Source organism: Alligator mississippiensis, chromosome 5 (genome assembly GCF_030867095.1).
Source record: "Alligator mississippiensis isolate rAllMis1 chromosome 5, rAllMis1, whole genome shotgun sequence".
Lineage (NCBI taxonomy): Eukaryota > Metazoa > Chordata > Crocodylia > Alligatoridae > Alligator > Alligator mississippiensis.
In genome coordinates, this window is record NC_081828.1 from 135,287,893 (window position 1) to 135,312,851 (window position 24,959).

The window sequence follows — 24,959 nt, forward strand, 5'->3', positions numbered from 1 at the left end:
GTGGCAGGAGGCTGTGCAGCCCCATGGAGCTGAGCCTGATGGTGGGAGGCAGTGGAGAGCCACTGGCCAAGGCTGTGCTCAGCATAGCTACACCACTGGCTCTCTGCCATCTCCTGCTGCCAGGCTCAGCTCCATGGGGCTGCAGAGCCTCCAGTCGCTGTGCTGTGCTCACCAGGGCTGTGCTTGGAGCCAGGGCTGCACTCAGAGCGGCTCTGCCACTGGTTCTCCCGCTGCCTCCCACCACCGGGCTGAGCTCCATAGGGCTAGTGGAGCCACTTGGAGCACAGCCCTGGCTCTCCCCCACCTCCTGCCACCAGGCTGCACTCTGAGTGGCTCTGCCAGCCCCACAGAGCTGAGCCTGGAGGCAGGAGGCGGCTGAGAGCCGCTGGCCAGGGCTGCGCTCCGAGCAGTTCCACCACTGGCTGTCCTGCCACTGGGCTGAACTCTGTAGGGAAGACCTTGGCACAACCCCCCAGTCCGCAGCCCTGCCGTTGCAGCTAGCACCAGTAGCCCCCCCAGAAAGAGCTGGGGGAAGTGATCAGATTGCTGGGGGAAAGATCGGGGAACTGGGGAATCCAACTGGGAACAGGGATCCCGGTTCAATTCCCCAGCCCCCTGTTCGATTCCCCAGCTCTCTGATAGCTTCCCCAACGAACCCAGCTTCAAAACTTAAAACATTTTGAAACATTTTGAGTGCCCTCGTTTCATTTTGAAGCTGTCTCAAAGCCTTTTGTTTCATTTCGATTTCGCTGTTTCAAGCTTGAAACGCGTCAAAACAGCTTTGAAACAAAACACTAATTGAAATTTTGTAAGCCCTACCAATTATGTCCGCAGAGCCCTCTAGTAGGAACACATGCTATGGCAACAGAGCACGTTTTCTGCTGCCAGTTCAGCTATACGACCTTTCTGAAAAGAATTTGGCTAAGACAGTAGAAGCCCTCGAATCTCAACATAGCTATGACTAGATCAAGGAGTTTCTGCTGGCTGCAGAGAGAAGGTGTGTAGGTGCACACATTTGCTCTGTTTCTTACTTTTTCAGAAGGTTGGTTTCTGCTGAACACTATGCTCTGCAAGGGCATGAAGTATCAATACATATCATTAGCTCTGCATGAACCAAGTATTTTGAACTGATGTCTGGAGTGGAGAGTCGAGAGCGATGTCTTCCCCTTAATAGCCCATGAAAATGTTGAACCTTGGTGGCTCTGTCTTCCTGCAGTGATTTCAGTGAAGTGGCACAGAGGACAGAATGCATCCTCAAGGGTGGAGTTTTGAAGTTCAAAGCAGCTTCCCTTTTTAAAAAGAAAACAAAAATCTACTGATGTAATGTAGGATCTTCAGGGAGGGAGACTCTCCCAGTGGTGCTTGTACAGCATCTAGCACCACTGGGACCCTAGTCCAGGACCATCCATCCCAGGCACTGCTGCAACAGAAATGGTACATAATGATGAAGAGCAGTTTGACACTTTGCAAGGAGCTTGACTCCACTTCCAGCACCATAGCTGCCATGTGGGGACTTCTAAAAGAAGCTGTAGCATTTGATCTTTTTTTAACCCAGAAATTTAGGTCTCCACATGAAGCCTTAGTTATACAAGCAAATGAGCTAAGGGGCTGTTAGAAGGGGAAAACACATAGGCGTGTGTCATTCCAAACTTAACAATCCACAAAATAACCCTGATCCTCAGCTGTAGGCAAGAAACACACAGTACAACTCAGGAGAGCTGGCTACAGGCTGGGATGGTCACAGAACAAGTCAAAGCAGCCTGGTGAACTGTAAATCACACTATCTACCAATGGTCCTAACCAGTTATCATAGTAACTGGGCAGCAGGGTACAGGCCACATCTCCCTTTTCCCCATCCATGCTCCCCACATCTTGTTCCAGGAGAGGGCACTACAAGAGCCTCAACACAGACTGTACCACTGACAGATCCTTTGACAGCAGCATTACAAGCTACTTTACCCCAGGTGAACAATGTCAATGGCCCAAAGGCAACTGAGGACTAGGACCAGTGCTACATATCCAGGTTGTCAACTACACGACTTTATGCTAAGGCTGTCTTCATTAGCCTCAGATATTTCCCTCCAGATGGAGTGATTAGACTGGCAGAAGAACCAAGCCCGACACAGCACCAAAGTGCCAAAGCTGACTGGAAGCAATTCTTTATTTCCAAACATGTGCAGGTCTCAGAGCACCCTCTTGTGACAACTCAAAGGCAGTGCAAAAGCACTCAAATATCAGGTCTCTGGAAAAGCACTTTCTTCAAATTAGTGAGATGGAGAAAAAGTCAGAAGAGCCAACACATTTCATTTTCAACTCAATTATATGGTAGAAACCTCCAGACTAAAATTAACTCTGCAGCAAGCAAGTCTTACAAAACTGAGAAGAACATTCCAACCAATATATTAAAGGGATTTGCCTAGAAGTGACTTTTTAGTGTTAAATAGCTGTTTTGGAGCACATGGAAACATAAATATTCTTTAAGGTTTAAAAACCTTAAATATAACACCTATCTATGTGTGTTAAATGATGCATATGTTTATAACACATATCTTCTTTAAATTGAACATATAACACACATCTTATTTAAAAAGCTGCATTAAATTCATATTACCTAAAACGAGTACTTCCAAGGCCCACACATGTAGCTCTGGGTGTTCACAGGTTAGCCTTTTGGGTTGTGAGTTAAGAACTGTACTATTTTCAAGCTACTTTCTCAAGCTAATTTTTGTGTCTCAGGCTCATATTAATACACAAATACTTAGAGCACAGTCAGCATGATCATTTTTACCTTCATATTCCCTGCAGCACATTCATTTCTTCTGTCTTCTCCATGCATTCCTGAAGCTCCATCCCTCGTTTGCTGCTACCATTGGTCACTGGAGCACCTCTCTTCACTCCCTCTGCAGCCATAGCAGAACCACATCCTGGCTAACAGCGTTAAGCCAGGGCAAAGGTTGAAGAAAGATGCACAAGATCCAGACTGCAGCCACTTCAATATCTGGATGACACACACAAGCCACTAAGAGAAAATAAGTCAAATTGTTTTCATCAAGTACACCCCTGTATACCCTTTTGCAAATATAAATTGTGAACTGAATGCTGTTAAGCCCTTGTGACCCAAGTGCTTAGCCAACATGCATTTCATTGCGAGTTGTTTTTTTATTAGGGAAGAAAAAATTAGCTGATGGACTTAGGTAGACAAGGTTCTTTGAGTAGATGTGATATCTTTTATTAGACCAACTGAGTAGTTGGGAAAAAAATCTTAGTAAGCTTTCAGGTGCAATCACCCTTTTTCAGGCATAGGGTATCTCATAGACATAGGGAGTTTCATAGGGAGACTCCCTAAACCTGAAGAAGGGTGATTGCACCCAAAAGCTTGCTAAGAACTTTTTTTTAGCTATTCAGTTGGTCCAATAAAAGCTATCACATCTACTCAAAGAACCTTGCCTGCCTGTGTCCTTAAACCAACGCGGCTACAACCAAAAAACCCAGCAGCCTGATGGAGTCAGGCATTTCTGCAAGTAATTCTCCGGCTGTTTTTTAGGCCTTCCTTGTTACCTTTCCTATGCCACCACCCTCAAAGAACCAGGCAGCATCATTGATACTTGGATGTACACAGGCTTGAGTACTAGCCTAGAAAGCAGGTTTCTCTCTTCCCTGGTTTAAAAGGAACTGCTTTTCATTCATGCTTTCCATGTGCATCTCAGATGCACAAATTTTGCATGCATCTTTTTCTGCCTGGAAAAGTAGGCGGAGACAGGCTGGTTGGAGGAAGAAAGGGAAGAGATCCAATGACAACAACAAAAAAAGCATACGTTTCTTTCAAGGAACAAGAGAAATTTTCAAGAGCCCTCAGAAAAATTGGACTTGCACTTCTTTAGGAATTAATTCCTTGACATATAGCAGGGAGATGTGCTTCAAGAACGTTTCCAGCCAAGTTGGTCTGAACAGTGTTTTTTGTTTTCCTTACCATCACAATTCATCCAAAACAAGCTTTCTCCAGGAGGCTGGATTTTCTCTGGTAAGGCTGGGTGGGGAGAGGTTTGAGAGTAACTAAACTGTGAATACTTTGGTCTATAAACCATGCTGTACCAGAAATGTGGAATTCATGTCAAAAAATCCATCTAGCCTTGGCCCAGATAGAACCTTTATAGATCTGGGAATGACTAAAACAGGGATGGGCAATTATTTTGGGTGGAGGGCCATTTTCCCAGTTCTGGCAAGCCACTGAGGGCTGCATGGGTAGCCCTGCTCCTTGATAGGTGCCCCACCCCCTGGTTGCCATCTTGGGACCAGAAGTCCTACCCCCTAACTCCTGACCTTTGCCACCAGAAGTCCCTCCTCTTACCAACCCCCCTCCCAGAAAAACTCCTTTCAGCAAGGGGTTTTCCCATCTCTGAATCACAAAAATACCAAATTATATTTTAAAAATCAAACATGTACTACAACATTCATTAATTTCATTTAAAAAATTGTCCTGATTTACATGTGTATGTGTAGTATACGTAGACATGACAGTATAATAGCTTAAAATGAAGTCTGATACTATTGTATATTGTGGGAGGATGTGGGCAGGAGGGTGGGTATAGGTTTGTGGGTATGTGGGGCATGGGAGAGGGTGTGTGCGTGGGATTTGTTGGTGGGTAGATAGGTGTGGGTGGGTATGGGTTTTGTGGGGGGCTATGAGTGCGTGGGGAGAGGGTGGCTGGAGAGGGTTATGGCTTGTGTAGAGGGGGAGGGTTTGCCCACAGCCTGTCCCCGCCCCACCCGTGCGGCAAGCAGAGCCCCTGCAGCACTCCTGCAAGCCCGGTCTCTGCATTTCTGCTGCTCCTGGGACTGGCGTGGCCCCCGTACTCCCACTCGCTGCCACTTCCCCACTACCACCACCGCCCCAGCCACTCTGGCACCACATCTGAGATGCTCTTGTCCCAGCACTGCACCTAGGAACCACGTGATGCAGGAGTGCAGTTCAGGGGGGAGGGGGGGGGAAGCAGGGAAATGGCTGCAGCAGTCAGGGGGAACAGGCAGCAAGCAGGCGCGTAGAGCACAGCAACAGCCGGGCGGGAGAGCAGGGCCCATGCCAGTGCCCCAGTGCCAGGCTGGTGAGGCCCAGAGCTGGGTGGCAGGAGCGCAGGGTCTGGCCTTCCAGGGACTCTGTGGAGCCAGGCTGAGCTACTCAAGAAGAGAGAGGAGGGAGCCACCCCGGCTTCACAGAGCCCCTGCCACCCCAGCCCCACGCTCCTGCTACTCCGCTCTGGGCCCCACTGGCACTGGCCCCAGTGCACTGGCACAGGCCCCACACTTCCGCCTGGCTCTGTGTTTCATGCACTGCTCCTTACCCCTGCCTGCCACAGCCATTTCCCCACTCCCCCACCCACTGGCACCACATGGTTCCTGGCTGCAGCACCAGGACTGCAGGAGCCAGGCCAGCCCAGAAGACTGGGGTGATAGCCCAAGGTCCTCCCCTGCCTGCTTTCCCCTCCACCCCCAGCTTATCTGTATTTCCCTTGGTGCAGGGAGGCAGGAACAGTCCCAGGCCAGAAGCTTCCAGAAGCCCCTGCTAGGCAGAGGCTCCCAGCTGGGGCTCGCAGCGGAGGGGCTGAAGAGGAAGCAGGGCTGGGCCAGACTTGCTGCTGCAGTTGTTAAGTTCTGCCACTGGCTCCTCCCGGGTCCTACTGCCCCTGGGTCCTGTCATCTTTGACAGGCAGCCAGGAGCAGATATATATTAATTTTCTAAATTCTTTACAGGCTCCACAGGCCGGATAGAATGACCTGGTGGGCCAGATCCAGCCTGAGGGCTGTATTTTACCAGCCCCTATTCTAAAAGGAGAGAGAGGTTCTCAATAGTTTAAAATGAAGATGGTCTGAGTAACCAGTTCCACCCCTGGCCACTTAGGGAAATGTTGATAATAGAGTCCTGATGAGTATCTGTTCTAGCTCTTGTTATGATTTTGATTGAATTTTGCAGCATAATAGATGGGTAGAACAGATAGAAGATGAGGGCAGTTTGGAGCACCCTGATTGAGAGGCACTGTTCTAGAGAAAAGTCAGGAACATCCTTGCTGTTGTATCTTCTGGCAGTACAACCATTGTTCATTGAAATAAAAAGTCATATATACTTATGACTTGTAGGCTGCCTAGCACTTCCTGGCAGCAGTATAATATACAGAGGATGTTACATAAGAGCTACTAAATTCATGGACTCAAATGGATCATAAAAGTTGAGGGGAGGGGGGGAAAAAAAAGCCTTCTAATGGTAAGCTGCTGGGCAGCAGTCCTGTACTATGTTTGAAGCCTCAGGGTACAATTTGTAATAAAATGTCAGTACTAATTACCAGGCCTATGCCTGCTTTCCTGACCATGCCAGATTGTTTTCTAGGTTACTAGTGCTGTGTCCATTTTAACAGCAAAACTCTTAGGCAAGGAGTCTTCCAATGGGATACTATTCACCACTGATGTAATGCTGTCAATGTTAATTCTTATAGCCAGCCCACTCTTAATTCCATCACACAACTGGAACAGTGCAAAAACCTTGTTTATGCTTTTCCATTACTTCTAGGATTATCTCTATAAGTTGCACTTCCTAAAGTCAGTCTTCCAAGGACAATCTCATTATTGTGCTCCTTTTCTCTGAATTCCTTCTGATCAATCAATATATTTCTGATTACGAGATTCCTACAACTGAACACAATTTCTGCTGGGGTCACAATGGACCAAAAGAGTTTGCTCTCTGCTCATTGACAGTAGGTCTCCATGTATGCAGCCTCTAATTGCACTGGCCTTTTGTGGCAGCCATCACATTACATTGCAACATCCCATTTAATTGGACAGAATGCAAAGTCTCCCAAGTCACCTTTGGCTTAACTGGCCTTGAAGTTTCTCCCTTCCCAATTAATATCTAGAATTTATATAATGTTCCTCTGCCCACAGATAGTAGATTGCATCTTTTGAAGTTGAATCTCACTACGATTTTCTGCTTGCCAGTCCCATTTGCTTACATCTGTTTCTATTACTCAGTCCTCTCTGGTGCCTGTAGCTGCTGCTTATTTATTATAAGCTGTAAAGTTTGCTAGCATGCTGCTTAGTCCCCTTTATAAATCCAAATAAGAAGGTATTTAATAACAGGCCTGACAAAGGTCCCCTCAACTCATCTCAGTACTTTGCTTTTTAACCATCACCATTTATATCTCGTCCATATACAGGGGATGTTTATGCCCCACTCTAAACAACACACAGTATAAAAGTCCAAGTTGACCCATTCCCTAGAGTTATTGCTTTACTGTTCAATTTTTTAATACAATTGTAGTCAGTTCCACGGTTGTTTGAACAAAACCAGGTAAAGCAGTTCTGTAGAATCACTTCACTCCTCAGACAGTTGGTCACAAACCACAGATTTTTCTATCAATGTTTTTGAACCAGGTCTCTCTCTAGCATAATTTACAAATTACACACATTATGGCTTGATTTTATGGCTATGTGAGAGTCGTACATTCTGAGATGAAAGTATTAATCACCTTAAAAGCCCAGGATAAAGCTGAATAACAGACAACCAGATAATTTTCATTTGATTTTATTGATATTCATCTGTGAAGAAAATGTAAGTTCTCTCTTTCTGACATGTTACAATCATTTTTTTTTCCTGGCGGTTGGATAGTTCCTACTGTCTCTTTAAAGGCTAAGTAATACTTCCCAATTGCATGATATAGTTTAACATTTTAAATTCTCATATGGTATTGCTTTTTCTCTCTGGGTACATAAAATGGTCCATATAAGTCTATGATGTTTCAGAAACAATTGTTATTCTATCTACTGTTTTAGGATACATTCAAATAAAAAGATACTTAAAGTTACTTGCAATAAGTGCACGCATACAACAGCAAATAGAGCTGATGACATTTTACTAAAACATTTTTTAAGTTCATAGAATAAATAGAAGTCTTCAAAACACATGCAATATTTGGATCATGTGTTTTCTCTCAAAATATCCTTAGTGTCCATTGCACTACTCTAGTATCTACCTCATTCAAAAAAAAACAAAAAACACAAAACCAGAAACAAAAACAAAACACCCATCTCTTGTCACAAAGACTAAAAGACAGTTCCATTTATACAAGAAATGATCAGTGCTAATGATTTAGTAACAGTCTGGTACAAATGGCAATTCATGGCAGTTACAAGTAGTGCAGTATTGGTGGTAATAAATAAACTGGGTGCTTGAATTGCAAGGGGAAAAAAGTAGATGCCAGAAGTTTAAAAAACAAGCAAACTAGAAGCTGAAAGATGGTCTTGCTTTGGCTATGAAGTAAGCAACTTTTTTGTCCATTTTTATTTCATGAGCTATTGAATCTTATTACAAGCACCTAAACATAGAATTGGGACAGGCAGGGAGGGATATTCCAGCATACATTAGGTTCTTCTGATCAAAATCCCAACTGTTCCTTCTAGCAAGGTTGGACCTGTAGGAAAACAGGTTTCTCTGAAAACACAGTGAAAGACAGACAGACTCTCACTCAGGGTTACAAAACCACTTAATATTTAGTTTTGTATTCTTTACGTATAACATCTATAGAGAAAACAGGCAAACAGAAGCTCAGAAATTGTTCTCTTTCACTTGTACCAATCTGCTACTAAATGCTTTTGTCGTTCTTCCCTGCATGGTATTTCACAGACACACCTTTTCCCAATACTGCTTAAGATTGTTCTAAAAGAACACTATATTTTCCAATCCATTCAGCTACTTTGGCTCCCAGAATGAGGTTGCCATGTTTCTTTATGAATCATCAACACTACTCTTAGGGATAGTTTGCAAGGCGTGTGGTTTCAGTGTTAGCAATGAACATAATATAAAGCATTTTCCCTTCCACAGTCCAGTGCAGTATCAGGGGAGGTGAAAAAAAGCCAACACAAAAAGTCACACAGAATATAGATGTGACAGATGAAACAGCAGTAGTGGAAATATGTAATTGTTTCAGGCACCCAGCAGACCTGCTGACCTAAAAAACATGGTTAGTTCAAGTTTTATGATGGGGGGTGCGGTAGAAAACAATAGAAGTCTCATTAGGTCAGGCATGCATTCAAATAGCCCAACACCACAAATGCAAAATGTAAATAACAAATGCTGAACAGTGATTTTTAAAGCATTTAATGAAGTATAAATGCTCCCAGGCTCACAGGCGCCGTGTGTGCTGTTATTCAAAGTCTCAGGTATTAATCAATAACCCAACAGCCTTACTATGCTTTCTAACTGTCAAGTTAGCCTAGCTACAGAATTTCACTTTTCTAGTTATGATGTTTTTGTCTCTTTTTTTCAGTGCATCTTTAAAAATAACCCTTTCAAAAGGTTAGCAAGTTAAACCCTCAGTACAGCAAACTGCAGTGTTAAGAACATTTTGCGCTCAGTTGACAGTAAAATAATCCAATTAGTTACAATCTATCAGATTCAGGTACATATTTACACATTGTACAAATTTACACGCTTCTCCCATTAGGCACAAAGTTGATTTGTCAAACTCAGAAGGCAATGGAAGAAAAACAAAACAAAAAGGATTGGAAAAGGAGGATTCCTGGTATCTGTTTAAAAGACAAGCCATAAAAATTAAATCCTTCACCGTAAACTAGTTTGCTTCGGTAGCTTGGCTCCCATGAGGATGCCTGAAGTGAGAGTTGCAGGGCCTTTCATCTGCATGCTGGAGCCCACCATAGTTGGGAAGCTCCGGTTCCTTCGAATGCCACTGTTCAGTTGAATGCCCCCAATGGCACTTGTTACAGCAGGGCAGCCCAAGGGTAGACCTTCTGGCACCAGGCCTGTGGGAACAAAGGCCCTCACTGGTCCCTGTGCCCCACAAAGAAGAGGTCCCTGGTCATCGCTTAAGGAAGGAGCTTGTGATTGCCCTGAACTAACTACTTTGGCAATCCCGAACCGCTTCACTTTGTCCACAAGATTAAGGTTGGAGACAGACACATCCGTCTGACTCTCACTGTTCCTGATGTTCTTTTTATTTCTCACCTCCTTCAAAATGGAGCTGGCAGGTTTGGAAGCCAGGAAGTTGTCATAAGGTGGACTGGTGCATTTAAATTCAAAAGATGGAGGGGAGGAAGAGGGAGTCTGCATAGGGGAGTTTGGAGGAGTCGAAGGAATGATAGCCATTTTAGGAGAATATGTGGTCAGGAGAGTGCCCTTGCTAGCTCTGTCCCAGCTTTGTGGATTGTACACGGCTGCAGAGATCCCCCGTTCTTTAAGCAGCCACACCAGTCCCAAGGATGTGCTCATAGTAGTCGTTGATTCCCGGAGGTTAGTGAAGGATTCTGCCAGGCTTAAACGTCGAGGGGTGCATGGGGTAGCCACTGGGGTGCCTTTTAAATTGCTAATGCTGCCACAAGCTGGAGTAGGTGCTGCGTTAAGGCTGAAAATAAGAGAAGTTGAATTAATATCTTCTTAGAAACCACAATCTATGTAACAATTTTAGAAAGTAAACAGGCCTTCCATTTCCAAGAACGCTTGAAAGATGGACCCAGAAATGTATCCTGTATCCAGAGCTTACATGAATTGCAAATTTTGTACAAGCAGTCATTCTCCAAGTGCAAAGCTTTAAACATGATATTTGTCCAGGACAATTGGATTAACAGTTTCCAAAATCCAAACAAACATTTGACACCATCTCAAATAAACGGTCTTAAATAGTTTGGCATCTACAGGCTTTGCTCACTGACTGCAAGGGACCAAATAACTGACCCTAAAAATCCGAATTATTTCAATGAGATAAGGATTAAATAAATGCGAGTTTACTACCAGCTTCTAAAAGACTGAGATGTGGCTAAGAGCCACAATTTTGAACCTACTACACAAATGGCTACACTAATGCTTATGGCTCCAGCAATGCTGCCTTCGCTGTATGGCAGGCTACAAATGATGGGAAGCAGAACCTATAAGAGCAAGATGAGCTCAAGTGTAGCCTCTGTTCTAGCTGCTGCAGAAGAAGTATAGCAAAGCAGCTGGAATTCAGCATTTTCATTGACATGCTTAGCTAGAATTATCCCCTTTGCATGTAGCAGAAAATGTGCAAAAAAAGCATTGTGGATTGATTTTTAGAGGTGCTGAGCACTCACTGCCAGAGAAACTCCTACTAGAAACTCAGTACCTTTGGGGAGAACAGGGGGGGAAAAAAAAAAGCAAACAAAGCCATTCACTACCAATTGCTTGTTAGTTGAGTGATCGACAACTTGGCAGGAAATTAAATATGCAAAGACTTATTTGTATAGCTGTGATCCATGAGTGCTCCCATTCCTCTCCACACCAAAACCAAAGCAACCTAGGCAATAGGCCAGAAGGTGGGAAATAAAAAGGAAAGTGGGAATGACTATACATTTCATATACAAAATATCTGTGGATTAAAAACCATATACCCCATGGCACTAATTCTGGTGCACTTCCTCCTTCTCAGCTGCCAAGCCCTATCCCACGAATGAGGACTGAACTCAACTTCCATTCCCAAAAAATTAACAGCACAATGGTGACAAACGTTATATTTAGGTTCCTATGTGCTGAAATATCAATTCTTAAATTTACTGATGTTTACTTGAGCATTAGACTCAGACCTCTCCAGCTATACAGCAGTCACTAAGCACTTGCCATCTCAGAAAAAGGTTTAGGTAACTAAGTAACTTTACGTCTGTATGACCCCTACTCAAAATCTGAAGTCAAAAGAACTGCCTGCTATAGTTATTTACCATCCAAGATATGGTAACATTGCAAATACAGACCTTCAACCAGGAGAAGTTTAAAGTGACTCACAAACCTTAAAAAGTGATTTCCCAACCATTTTATGACTGCTGAATGCAGCCTCATTGGTCAGGTCTATGTGGGCAAAACAGGAGGTTTTCAGTCACATAGGCACAGTTTAACCTTTTTGTTTGAAAGATGTTGAACTGTATCCACAGAGACAGGCAGTGCCAGGGTGTGGAGTTCAACTGAATTACATTTAAAAGGTCTTATCTGCACTTGAGAGTCTATCAGAATAGCTATTCTGGCAAGTGGAGGCAAGCCCTATGGTAACAAACTTCATCCTCTTTGTGCCCAGAGAGACAAAATCTTAGGATTTGCCGTGATTAGAGTTTGTAGTGAGGTTTTAACACAAGTTAACAGATTGCTAATGGACTCGAACTAAATTAACACTACAGGCAACTCCCACTTAGCACTCTTAATTGGTTCCTGAAAAACCAAGCGTTTAGCAAAACAAGCGTTAAGCCAAACCGAAAGTATTTGATGGTGACCGCAATTGTTTTTAATGACCCAAGATGGTGACCGTGAGCATTATGAAGAACTCACTGAGCGATAAGTGAAATCACATATCAATTTAAAATGAGTGTTATAGTGAAATAGCGCTAAGCAAAATAGCGTTAAGCGGAGGTTGCCTGTACAAGTTTATATGCTCCACGAACATTTCTTCTTAGATACCCAAGAGTTATGGTCACAGGACCTAATGCTAAATAATGTCTATTTAAAAAAAAAAAAACAGGAACAGACACTTTAATCCTGACATATCACAGAGCATGACAGCTTTTTAACTGGTTTGGTCAAGACATCTGTAAAGCACCAATAATTCAAAGTGCTGCTCCTTCCCTGTGGCCAAGCAGTAAGTGAACAAGCAGGGCCAGAGAAATTGTGTTGTGTACTGTCAGGAAACAGTGCATTCCCCCGAGTAATGTTCTTTATAGGAATTCTCCACACATCTACAACAGATTCCCCAGCTGCAACAAATGTAACATACAGCCAAGTACCATCACAAGGTTTATCGGTTTTAACATTCCAATTTGACAGCTCTCAGCTGCCTGGGAAATTAATTTCCTTGCATCCCCTGGTGGCTTTTTGTTGCAACCGAAACAGGCAAACAATTTTATTCCGTGCTTTCTCAGGCTTGGGAACAGTGGCAGGGGGAGGGCTCCTTATTGTAGCCAAGAAGGTAACACATGACTGCTGCAGCAGTGCACACACACACTTGGAAGGCAAGGCTGAGAACAGGGAGAGGTTAGTTAAGAATGTGTCTTTCTGCCACATACTGAAGCTGCATCTTGTATCTGATTAGTTGATGGTGGCAACAATAAAGAGCCATGGACAAAAAGACAGTCACAACAGTACACTGCATCACTTGGCTAAAAATAGGGGTATCCATGCAGTCCTAAAAAGCCGGGGGAGGTGAGGGTGCATAGAAGGGAGAAGAAGGAGAAAGTTTACTCATGAACTAATTTGTAAAGATTGGAACCAGAGACATTTTGGAAACTAGGGATGCTACCGATAATGGTCAAATTTAAGTGATATACAAATAAAACATACCAAAGATCAGCCATAAAAATCTTTCTGGCCTTCCTGGATAACCATAGGCACCAAGTCTGTGGGTGCGCCAGGGCTCAAACACCCACCAAAAAAAATTAGCAGGTGCTCAGCACCCATGAGCCACAGCTGTTTTGGTTTTGTGTGTTAGATCTCTGTGGCTGCTTGCACATGTTTAAAAAACAAACAAACCAAAAACCAAAAAACCAAAAACCCACTTTACTGGAAGCAGCAGCACATTACTTCAACCTGACTGCAGCTTCTGCAAAGATTGAGTGCTTCAGCGGGGCTTCTTGGTGCTTTTAGCTAAAGCTGAGTCAATCACCTATTAGATAATAGCACCAAAAAAGGCCCATTAAAGCACCCTATCTTTATAGGCATTGGGCGAGCCGGGTTGAAGTAATGTGCTGCCTCTTCCGGGCATGTGCAGGACTCGACTATCCCCTCCCCCCCAGCAAAAAAAAAAACAACCCACCAGCAAAAACCGAAGTCAGCGCCAATATGAATGACCATCTTTCCCCCTCTTTCCGACTCCCCTCTTTATTTCATTTTACCATAACAGAAGTTAACATTTCTGCTACTTTGCCAGCATAGATATACGCTGAAGTCCAGAAGGGTATGAAAAGAGCTGTTACAGTGGTATTATATTCCTGTATCACCTTAACTGGAAGGACTTTTCCCACCAAAATGAACTGCTTCAAGGCAGCCCAAATACACCCATAGGAAATAAAACAAAAGTAGACCCGAAGTGGCCTAAGTACCTCAACCTAGTGACAGCGCCAGCATTAGGTTTAAGATCAGCACCTTGCTTTGCTATATGAAATTTAGTCTGGTTAGAATGTAACCTGTGTTAGGATGTTAGGTTGAAATGCAACCGGTGGGGTAAATATCTAAGCTCTTTGGGTTAGCTGGTGCCACACACACTAGCATTCCTTCTACATAACCCTGCCAGCACAGAAACTGCTGGCAGTATTGCTCACCCCCTGCCACGCTGGGTCATAGTGTCTGCCCTATATCTCCACTCAGCATAACGTGACATAATGCAGTTTCATCGTCCTCCTCACATGACCTGTGAAGAATCATTTATAGTTTAAGGAGTTCCTCCTCACCGTTGATATCATCACATGTTTGTGACTATGTTACATACTGGGGTACCAATGCCCCTGAGAATGGACTAAAATGAAGCTGAATTTAGTTTCCAGTTATAGCAAAATGGAAGTTTAGCAGTCAATGCAACCTCAGGGGGATAATTATGGACATAATGGAGAGCACTTCTACATTGTCTACTTTCTAAAAAGAGGAGCTGCAGCAAAATAGAAGCATCTTATTTAAGTAGGGGTACTAGAAGGGAAAAGTAACACCTTGGCTCTTTATTTATACCCCCCGGGGATGAATGCATATACAGGCAGATCTACCATCATATACTTGCACTTCTCTAAATACTCATGCGCTACCATGTGTTCACAGTTAGCCATAATTTATCAAATGCCCCAAATATAGGTCACATGCATTCAGCACCAGTTTTGTTCCCAAGCAATATCCTTCATTTATTTAGATCTTTGAAATAAATCCCGAATAAGGAAACATTAAGTACTCTCCCTTGTGGAGACTGGTGAAAGCTGAAGATGGTGGAAGTGGAAGGATACTGGGTGTAAGCCTGCTATAACTGGAAAAAAAAGTGATGGCACAAGCTGGGCCTCCAACTTGTTATGAAGGTATGCCATGAGGTCCAATTCTTTAATTTTCCTTGATCATCAAATCCTTAGTCCCTCTACAAAAACTAATCCTGTGCCTATCGGTGACCTCTGTTATAGAGCAGCCTGCTCAAGTGACTAGACAGAGTCATTTCTTCATTTCAAACAGTTACACTGATATATAGCAAGCAGCTCTCATTATGCTTTTAAGCCTGCATCAAATTGAACGCAGGAGATATTTTCAAATGCTTTCCCCAGCAAGGACCGCCACTCTCCAGCTCTTCTGTTTGATTAAATGATTAGTCCCTCAATCCTCTCTATGAGTGAAATTCACCCCTGTAGGGCAAGAGAAAAATACTAAGTAAAAAAAAATTTTGAGGGCGTATATGGAACTTATGCTGGTGCTCTACATGACAGCTCGTTTCACTGTGTGTGAACACACAAACTTGATACATCCAATTGATTTTCAGGTGCAAACGTGTGGGAAGCCCCTGGTTAAAATACTGTAGCAAATCAATGTAAATCTACACCTCCCTCCATTGTGATCCAGTTTTGCCAAAGAAACAAGTCCCACACATGTGCTCTTGCATCAAATGCAAAACTTGTTTAGTCACTTTTTGGAACAAACTTATGGATGCTCTTAGGATCTTCAACTCAGGCAGGATCCTGAGAGCAGCCATGGACACAACAGGTGCCACTAATAGCAATCACTAGACATTTTTTTCCAGCCAGTTATATGTGCATAGTAGGAGTGAATGAACAGGGTTTGTTTCTTGGTAGCTGTCCTGGGTTGCTGCAGAAATGAGGCAGGTGCATTGTTCTTCATTTCTGATTCTTCCCCACATTTGAACTACAGAACATAGATGCTAAAATATCTCCTATTGGCTTACCAAAGCTGAATCCTCCACATATCCCTCTTAAAATTGGGTGAGATTTAGCAGAGAGTGTAAAGGGAGAAGAACGCTTTGGAGATGTGTTATAATTCTCCCCACTCCCAGAAAGGATATCACCATTGCTATGTCTTTCCTTATGCCAGGGGTTGGAAGCAAAAGCATGCTAACCACTGGCTTACACCATGACTTATTTCATCTCTCTAGAGGATGGTGACAAATCCTTGAATTCCTTTGGTGCCTCTAAAAGCCCTTACCTTGGAGTGACTCGCGTGAGCTCATCGGAGGGGTGCAGAATGCGGCAGGTGGTGAAGGTGAAGGTGGAGTTGGTTTGTGACATGCACTTCCCAGGATGATGTACTAAATTTAAAAAAAAGGCAAATTCTTTGCATTTATACATAAAAGGAAAATAAAAAGGTCTGTGTGCTCATAAACAGATGCAAAAAGTGATGCGATACCTGGACTGGATCAGTGCAAGGAAGGCAAACACACAAGCTCACTGGGTTATTGCAACTGGGAATCATTCTGCAAAGAGACAGTGAGCCAAGCTGGTCTGAAGGCAAGTAGGAAGCGGAGTAGATTTGCACCTTATAGACTAACCAAAGTAGATATAGACATATATCTACTTTGATATTGTAGATTTCATAGACATCAGGGCTGGAAAGGACCTTGCAAGATCATTGGGTCCAGCCCCTTGCCCAAGGGGCAGGAAGTCAGCTACGGTCAAAGGATCCCAGCAAGATAAGCATCCAAATATTTCTTTAAAGAGTCCAGAGTAGGTGCTTGCACCACCTCTGGGGGAGTCTATTCCAGGCCTTGGGGGCTCAGACAGTAAAGAAGTTTTTCCTTATATCCAGCCTAAAACAGTCTTGGAGGAATTTGTGACTGTTGGACCTCATCATCCCTTGGGGTGCTCTGGTGAATAGGCGTTCCCCCAGGTTCTGATGCACACCCCTTAAGTACTTGCAGGCTGCCACCAAATCACCCCTGAGCCTTTGCTTCTCCAGGCTGAAGAGTCCCATGGCTCTCAGTCTCTCCTCATAAGGCCTGTTCTCTTGCCCTCTGATCATGCGTGTGGCTGTCCTCTGGACTCTCTCACGCTTCTCCACACCCTTTTTGAATTGTAGAGCCCAGAATTGGATGCAGTACTCCAGCTGCGGCCTCACCGAGGCCAAGTCCAATGGGAGGATGACATCTTGGGACTTGCTCAAGAAGCATCGATGAATGCAAGCCAGAGTTTTGTTCACTTTACCAACTGCTGTATCACATTGGATGCTTATGTTCATCTTGTAGTCAATCATAACCCCTAAGTCTCTTTCAGCCGTGGTGCTAGTGTGTAGCACTGCCAAGCCTATAAGCGTGATGCAGGTTTCTTCCCCACCCCCCCAGGTAGAGCAAAAAAAATTTGCCTTTGTGCCTAAAAGAATTAAATCCTGAAGACTTGTGCATTTCAGCCTTTCTACCGATCCAGGCCAAAGGTATCTCATTACCTTTTATGTCAGTAATGGATCCAGCTATTCTGTGCAAGCTAAAGGTACAGAAACATTAGTTAGAAAGCTCTGGGATCTGTACATACTGTAAGTTATCATCAACTTTTTCCCCTTTCACATCCATAAGGAATATCATTACATTTTTTTGGATCCACTACTGTACATCTGTGACATGTACTCCACTACTATACTCCCATGCCTCCCAAAGACAGAATGACCTCAGCTGCAGGATATAGCAATTTTTGAGCATTCATAAGTACGTGCACTATGATGAGTGGGGCCAAACATTTTGGTACATCCAATGGTTAATTTCATTAAAAAAATTATATCCTGGGGACAAATTAAAGATGAGGTGATATGATTTATAGTAAATAATTAAGCACTCAAGCCAGTGATCTTTAGAGGAGAAATTTGGTAGGTTTTTTTTTCTTTAAATAATTGCTATAACATGCAGCTGTGGAATATAGTTCTTTACAATGTAACTAGAAAGTTTAAGAGCCATGCAACTGAAAAGCTTGTTGAAGAACACAAAATAAGTTGAAGTACTATATCAAAGATATCATGATTGCATAGGTTCTTCTACTTCATAATTGAGCTTCTAAAAATAGTGATCAAAACAACATGCACAGTAAAACATGCGTGTGATTTTCCCACCCCATCACCCCCTCCCCAACCCCTTGAGACATTCCCCAAGTAGGTCACATGTTAATACTGCAGTATGTGACTACTCCACAGTTTGCACTGGCCGGACACCATTCACAACTTCCAGAGTGCTCAGCAATATGTAAAGTAAGTTTGAATTGTCATTGTATTTCCCTTCTTTATGTGACAGTCAAGCAGTCCTTAAAGACTATGGGAAAGCAACAGATGCAAAAGGAAAAAAGCAGGGAGTGGAAACAGAAGGAAGTTTCTAAGCATGTGACAAGTGATCACTAAGGAGCTGACTTCTCCATCCATTTAACAACAGAACACATTGCTCCATATTAAGGGAAGACTCTGGTATGTTTGTGATTAAATACACTGGAGTAGTATGTAAGCAAGCTTGACTGTTAGTACAATATTTAAGAAAAGCAACTACTTCATCTCCAGACATGATCCTTGACAGAATCCAGTTGCTTTAGGAGATTAGTGTAAACCATGTAAATAGCTACTATGTATGGGAGCAAAGCCTAGCAATCATGATTCTCTGCACACCATAGAGATAATATAAAAACTAAAAAAGGATCTCAAATAACCAGACATGAAAAGTTATTTGGACAAAACAAAGGATTTGGACATAATCAAGTTGAAATAAAGCAGGTCTTGCTAGATGACAGAAGAGAACAGAACAAAGCAATGCTGATTTTAGATTATGAGCTCACCCCAATTATGCACATGGCTATGATATAATAATTGTATTCCCTTCCCTACTGATTGCAACATCCACTGTAGCAGACATCAATTGTACTTTCCCCGCAGATTTGAAATGGGCACAGTGAAGATATATAGTTGCATTAGCAAAAGCAAAGCTCATTGTTATTATTGAGTGTGAGATAGGAAAAGGCTGCTAAAAGTGCAGAAGTCATTGACCCCAGCAATAAGGAACAAATTTGAATGATCAAAAAGAAATCAATTTCCAAAGCCACATTTTCAATCCTCAAAATACCACTAAGAAAATTTGAACCAGCCTCATCCTCCATCAGTCAGAGAAGTCTATCATTTGGCTGTCGCATTTTCCATCCTTTGAATGAAATATGGAGAGAGAGTAAGGACCCAGTGCTGCAAAACAACATGAAGAAAATGAAAGCCAGAGGTTTACCCTCAGGCTAAATTATCCTACAGAAGAATGGACAGGTGTTGAGGTGGTAGAAATTCATGTGGAAATCAATGGAATTATGTAGGATTTACAACACCTAAGAATCTAGATTCCTATGCTTCTTTAAAAAACTTTTCTGTAGATGTCATTAAATGAACAAAAAACCCTGCAGCCATAGCCAAGGGGAAAATCTCTCTCCAGTCTGTAGTGCTGATCTCTCTCCTACACGTTCCATAGCATAGATCTGATTTTATCCTAAGAATTCTGACTCAATCTGTAGATTTCACTGGGACATTGACGTGTGTCCCTGAATATCACTATTTGTCTCATTTTCATTCCATTTCTTTTGGAAGTTCAATTCACAGCTAGAAGTCATATCAGGAGGAAAACTGAGAAACTGAAAAAATGCAATTTGTTTGACAAAGACGACAGAGTCAGAAAATTCTCTTTAAAACTAATATTTCACACATGCAAACACCAAGCCAACTCTTTTCCTCATAAAGTTTGGATACGTTTTCTCCTCGGTAACTTAAAACAAAAGGATGCAACTTTTCAGTACTGCTTTGAACCTCAATAGTTATAATTTTAAAAACTTTGTTTGCCCTAAAAAATGTTGAAAAGGGAATTACATCTGATAATTAGCTATTGGATTCTTGCCTAAAAATATTCCAATATCAAAACTAACTTACTAAATATACGCATGCTACAGTGTTTTGCAACTACAGTAGATAAGTACCAGTGAGGAAATCTAGGTTGGACAGCTCCACCTCTGGTCTGGCAAAGCCTCTCTCTGTTCAGGACCTGAAGATGAGGTGTAAAGGTGATTTTATGCTGAATCAACGTAATTGTGGCTGAATCAATGTAATCAGGGCTATTTCAAATTCATCTCACTTATCCACAGCCCCAAAGACTATTCTATCAGCTGGGGATTGCGTTGTGCAGGCACATTCCAACTCTACAACTTATGCTAGGGATCCTCAACAGGCTGTGTAACCTGCCTACAGTCATTTCATGCACCGAGGTACATAAGAGATTTGTTGCCAGGCAAGGCTCTGGTCTCCTTCACAGAAAATTGGCAAGCAGGTCTGGTATGTGGAGAAAATATAAAAAATTAAAGGAAGTAAAAGAAAAGCATTAATTCATAGTTTTTTGTCCAGACTCCTGATCTCCATTATGCTAAGGTTACTTATGTGTGTGAGGTTGAATTGAGCCAAATGCATCAGACAATCTTGAACTATAAGCTACTTGTTTGTCAAACCCACAGTCCTTCAGAAACAGTTACAGTACTGGAATACAACTTAGCTGGAAAGGCACAAAGACTTCAAGGGAGGCAGAGACCACGTTCGCTTGTATTTTGCCTTTAACTCGAGAATATACCATTTGGTCCAGAATTTCTGCTTTGGGCTTCTATTGATGAATGGATCTAGTCATTGGCTGGAGGGGGAGGCTCCTATCTCTGGCTGCTTTTCTTCAGAGAGCATTTTAAATTTACAGTCTAAAGACAGTCATTCTTAATCAGGGTGCTATGAGACCCTTTTAAGGGTGCCTCAGGGTGCCATACAATATTAGCACCATTAAGTGTGCAAACACCTACAAAATTCACAAGGTAAACCTAGAGATTTAAATTGGGAATCCAGAGCATCAAAAACATTCTGAGCCGCTGTGCTCTGAGTTCTTTGCAACAGAAGAATTGCCCTATTATTTTTCTGTAATCAATAAAGTGATGGATACAAGAAACAGCATATAGGGGCCCTGCATCCAGCACTGCTGCGTACTAACATCCATGACGCACAGCGCTCTCCAAAAGTGCCTGCACATAGGCTGCCTAGGAAAAAAACCAAACATTTACAGTGGCATCACACAGCAGAGCAGAATGGATGTTTTCAAGGTACTTTCCTAACTCAGTACGACTCCCCCAGGCAATAGAAGATGGAAGCTTTGACACAAGAAAGAGAAAAGGGCCTCTGAGGGCTTACCTTCTCAATTGCTGGTGAAAGCCTGTGGTTTTCAGATGATGTCAGAGAGAAACCAGAGATTCATAGACTGAAAACTTTTGGAAGGTGCAACACGGACAAAATGGACCAGGCTGGAGTTTACCATGGTGCATAAGATGATATGCAAATATTTGACATCCCCTTAAGCATACTTTGCATTATAAACTAAAATAAATGTTATGGTAAAATGCTGCTTATGCATAAGAAGCACCATAAGTAAGATGTTTATAGTTGAAATAGCTTGTTTCCAAAGCAATCATGAATTTGTGATTAGTCCTTCAAAAACATGTATGCAAATACTTGAACTTTAAGCAAGTGAGAAATCCCAGCGCCTTTTGCTGAACCCTAATCATACCTCATACATCTTCAGTCACCACCTTCTCATAGTAATTTTTTTTGAAAGAAGCATGCAATTAAGAAATAATGTTCACAGACAAGGGAAAGAGATAAAAACCATCATTCAGCAACTTATTTAAGACATCAAATACTCAAGTAAAATTTGGTTAGCACAACAGCTGTTCATCATTGATATCAGTGCCTCCTAGGAGGAATGCCTCTTTTGGTGCATCCTTTGTGAGCTCATAGCCTCCAAAACAGGCTCAACACCTTGTCAATCCAGGTCCTATATTTCAATGACACAACATTATTCCCAATGGATATCTTTTAAGAAATTTGTAAAAGAGAAAACTAATTTTCTTCTCTGGTGTGATACCATCATTTTTTCTAGGCTTCCCACTTATTTTATCCTTAGGAGCTAAAACAGGTTTAAACTGAGCAATAATGGGTTTAAAGGAGAGAAGTCATTTTAAAAATGGGCTGTGATGGAAATACATTAGTTCTATAAGTGTACTAGTTTCACACGTTGCTATTTGGGACAGAATATGGCTAGGCTACAATTGGCCTTCCATAAAATATCCAAACACAAGAATACGGTAAGAAGAGTTTCAGAATCTTTTTATGGCTTCAACATGATTCTGTCCAGCCTAGGTAACATAAACCAAATTCTACACACTAACATTATCAGTGTTGAATATTGGCAGATCTTCTTGTAAAATACTTTGAAGTACTTATGTCACCATAAAAGATAACATTCATATATGCATCAACAGCTTGTTCTGAAAAGGGATTAATGTGTATTCTTTTCAATACTGCTGTTTATCTCCAGTGAGTGAATATACTGCCTTGCTAAAAACAAGACTTAAAGAACTTTAACTGGATGCTTTCATCATTTTAGACACCGGCTTTCAAGAAACCTTTAATTGTCAAGATTTTTAAAGAAAGAACAGGCTGCATGAGCCTGATCCCAAAATTCTTTACTCATGCAATCTCATTTGAGTCCATGGAACTCCTTATCAGCAAGGACTGCCATATCAGTCCCTACGGTCTCAAGCCTTCATACTATTCAGTACAATTCCTGAGCTGAATTTTGAATATTTAGCAGGGAGTGCCATTAAAGTTAATAGGACAACAAAGAATTCAAAGTCAGATATATTAAAAAGTGCTTTGTTGGTTTGGGACTTGGACAAGGAAACCTACAACTCAAAAATACCTGTTCTATAACAGAGATTGAGTCAAGTTTTAGAAACAAAATTATGGACAGAATTATTTCAAAAGCAGTTTTGATGCATACATTGCATTTTAACTTGACAGTAATCCTTGTACAACCCCACCATTTTAGGTATCTTAAAAACCCAGTGTAAATAAATACATGTTTTAAAGAATATAGGTAATTTCATAATCTTGATTCTGCAATGTAAAGTTCCCAGGTGATGCCTATAACCTGACAGTTAGCCAGAAGGTTACAGTGACCCTATAGATACTGCAGTACAATCCTTGGGGAACTTTATGTTTAAACAAGGGTGCTGTATCATTTTTAAGGACTGCCAAGAATAACTGAAAGGGAGATACTTCCTGGGTTCCCCTCCCCATCTCCCCTTAAAGTGGGACTTACACTGGAAGACAAGCAAGCTGAGAAAGAGCAATGTTGCCAATATTCAAATAAGAAATTGCTTTGAAAACTAGCCAAGTGCGAGAAGGAAATACAAATTATGAATGACCTTCTCTCATTTTTCCCAATCCTTTGGCTATGGGGAAACCAGCATGGGTTTGTGGGGAAACCAGCATGGGTTTGTGGCGGGCAGATCGTGCCTGACCAACCTAGTCTCTTTCTATGACCAGGTTACGAAACGCCTGGACACAGGAGGAGGGGTGGATGTCGTATACCTGGACTTCAGGAAGGCCTTCGATACGGTATCCCACCCCATACTGGTGAACAAATTAAGAGGCTGTGATGTGGATGACTGCACAGTCCGGTGGGTGGCGAATTGGCTAGAGGGTCGCACCCAAAGAGTCGTGGTAGATGGGTCGGTCTCGACCTGGAAGGGTGTGGGCAGTGGGGTCCCGCAGGGTTCGGTCCTTGGACCGATACTCTTTAATGTCTTCATCAGCGACTTGGACGTGGGAGTGAAATGTACTCTGTCCAAGTTTGCAGATGACACAAAGCTATGGGGAGAAGTGGACACGCCGGAGGGCAGGGAACAGCTGCAGGCAGACCTGGATAGGCTGGACAAGTGGGCAGAAAACAACAGGATGCAGTTCAACAAGGAGAAATGCAAAGTGCTGCACCTAGGGAGGAAAAATGTCCAGCACACCTACAGCCTAGGGAATGACCTGCTGGGTGGCACGGAGGTGGAAAGGGATCTTGGAGTCCTAGTGGACTCCAAGTTGAACAAGAGCCGGCAGTGTGACGAAGCCATCAGAAAAGCCAATGGCACTTTATCGTGCATCAGCAGATGCATGACAAATAGGTCCAGGGAGGTGATACTTCCCCTCTATAGGGCGTTGGTCAGACCGCAGTTGGAGTACTGCGTGCAATTCTGGGCGCCACACTTCAAGAAGGATGCGGATAACCTGGAGAGGGTACAGCGAAGGGCAACTCGTATGGTCAAGGGCCTGCAGACCAAGCCCTACGAGGAGAGACTAGAGAAACTGGACCTTTTCAGCCTCCGCAAGAGAAGGTTGAGAGGCGACCTTGTGGCTGCCTATAAGTTCATCACGGGGGCACAGAAGGGAATTGGTGAGGATTTATTCACCAAGGCGCCCCCGGGGGTTACAAGAAACAATGGCCACAAGCTAGCAGAGAGCAGATTTAGACTGGACATTAGGAAGAACTTCTTCACAGTTGGAGTGGCCAAGGTCTGGAACGGGCTCCCAAGGGAGGTGGTGCTCTCCCCTACCCTGGGGGTCTTCAAGAGGAGGTTAGACGAGTATCTAGCTGGGGTCATTTAGACCCAGCACTCTTTCCTGCTTATGCAGGGGGTCGGACTTGATGATCTATTGAGGTCCCTTCTGACCCTAACATCTATGAATCTATGACATTTCCTGAAACACAAAACACATGAACTCTGTGTCCAAATGTACAAAGCCCCACTGTATCTTTTAATGAAACACCCATCCCTACCTTTTCAGCATGAAAATCCCTTTTTCAATTACTTTCAAGTAAGCCGGTGCTCCTTGGATCTTTCCAGTAAGAACCACAATACCCATTTTAGCCCCCATTCTTGCATCAAACACTGTATCCACTCTTCTAGGGTTTACTTAGGCTTCACTGCAGAAACTACTCCTTCAGCCATACTTTTTTCTTGAAAAGAAAACAGTCATGTTCCACATGATCACTGAGGTCTGGCAGGTATGTTCTAAGGAATTTGGGTGAAGCTTAGCATCAGCTAAGGGCTTTATCCACATTTGTAATGAGATAGCAAAGGTTATA

General features: G+C 42.8%; 1 protein-coding gene across 10 annotated transcripts in view; it reads right to left on the reverse strand.

The window, feature by feature from the left end:
* Window positions 1-7,554: 7,554 nt before the first annotated feature.
* TRAK1 (trafficking kinesin protein 1) overlaps window positions 7,555-24,959 on the reverse strand; it is a 190,686-nt gene continuing 173,281 nt past the window's right edge. For 8 of the 10 annotated variants that reach the window (XM_059728759.1, XM_059728758.1, XM_059728757.1 and 5 more), the window contains 2 exons: window positions 16,169-16,271; window positions 7,555-10,403 (listed from right to left, as the gene is read on the reverse strand). In XM_059728759.1, the coding sequence (XP_059584742.1) occupies window positions 9,605-10,403; window positions 16,169-16,271 (902 nt within the window). In that variant the 3' untranslated portion in view covers window positions 7,555-9,604. Of the gene's footprint in view, window positions 10,404-16,168; window positions 16,272-19,046; window positions 19,160-24,959 lie in introns of those variants that run through there. The other 2 variants (XM_059728763.1, XM_059728761.1) reach the window with 2 other exon arrangements.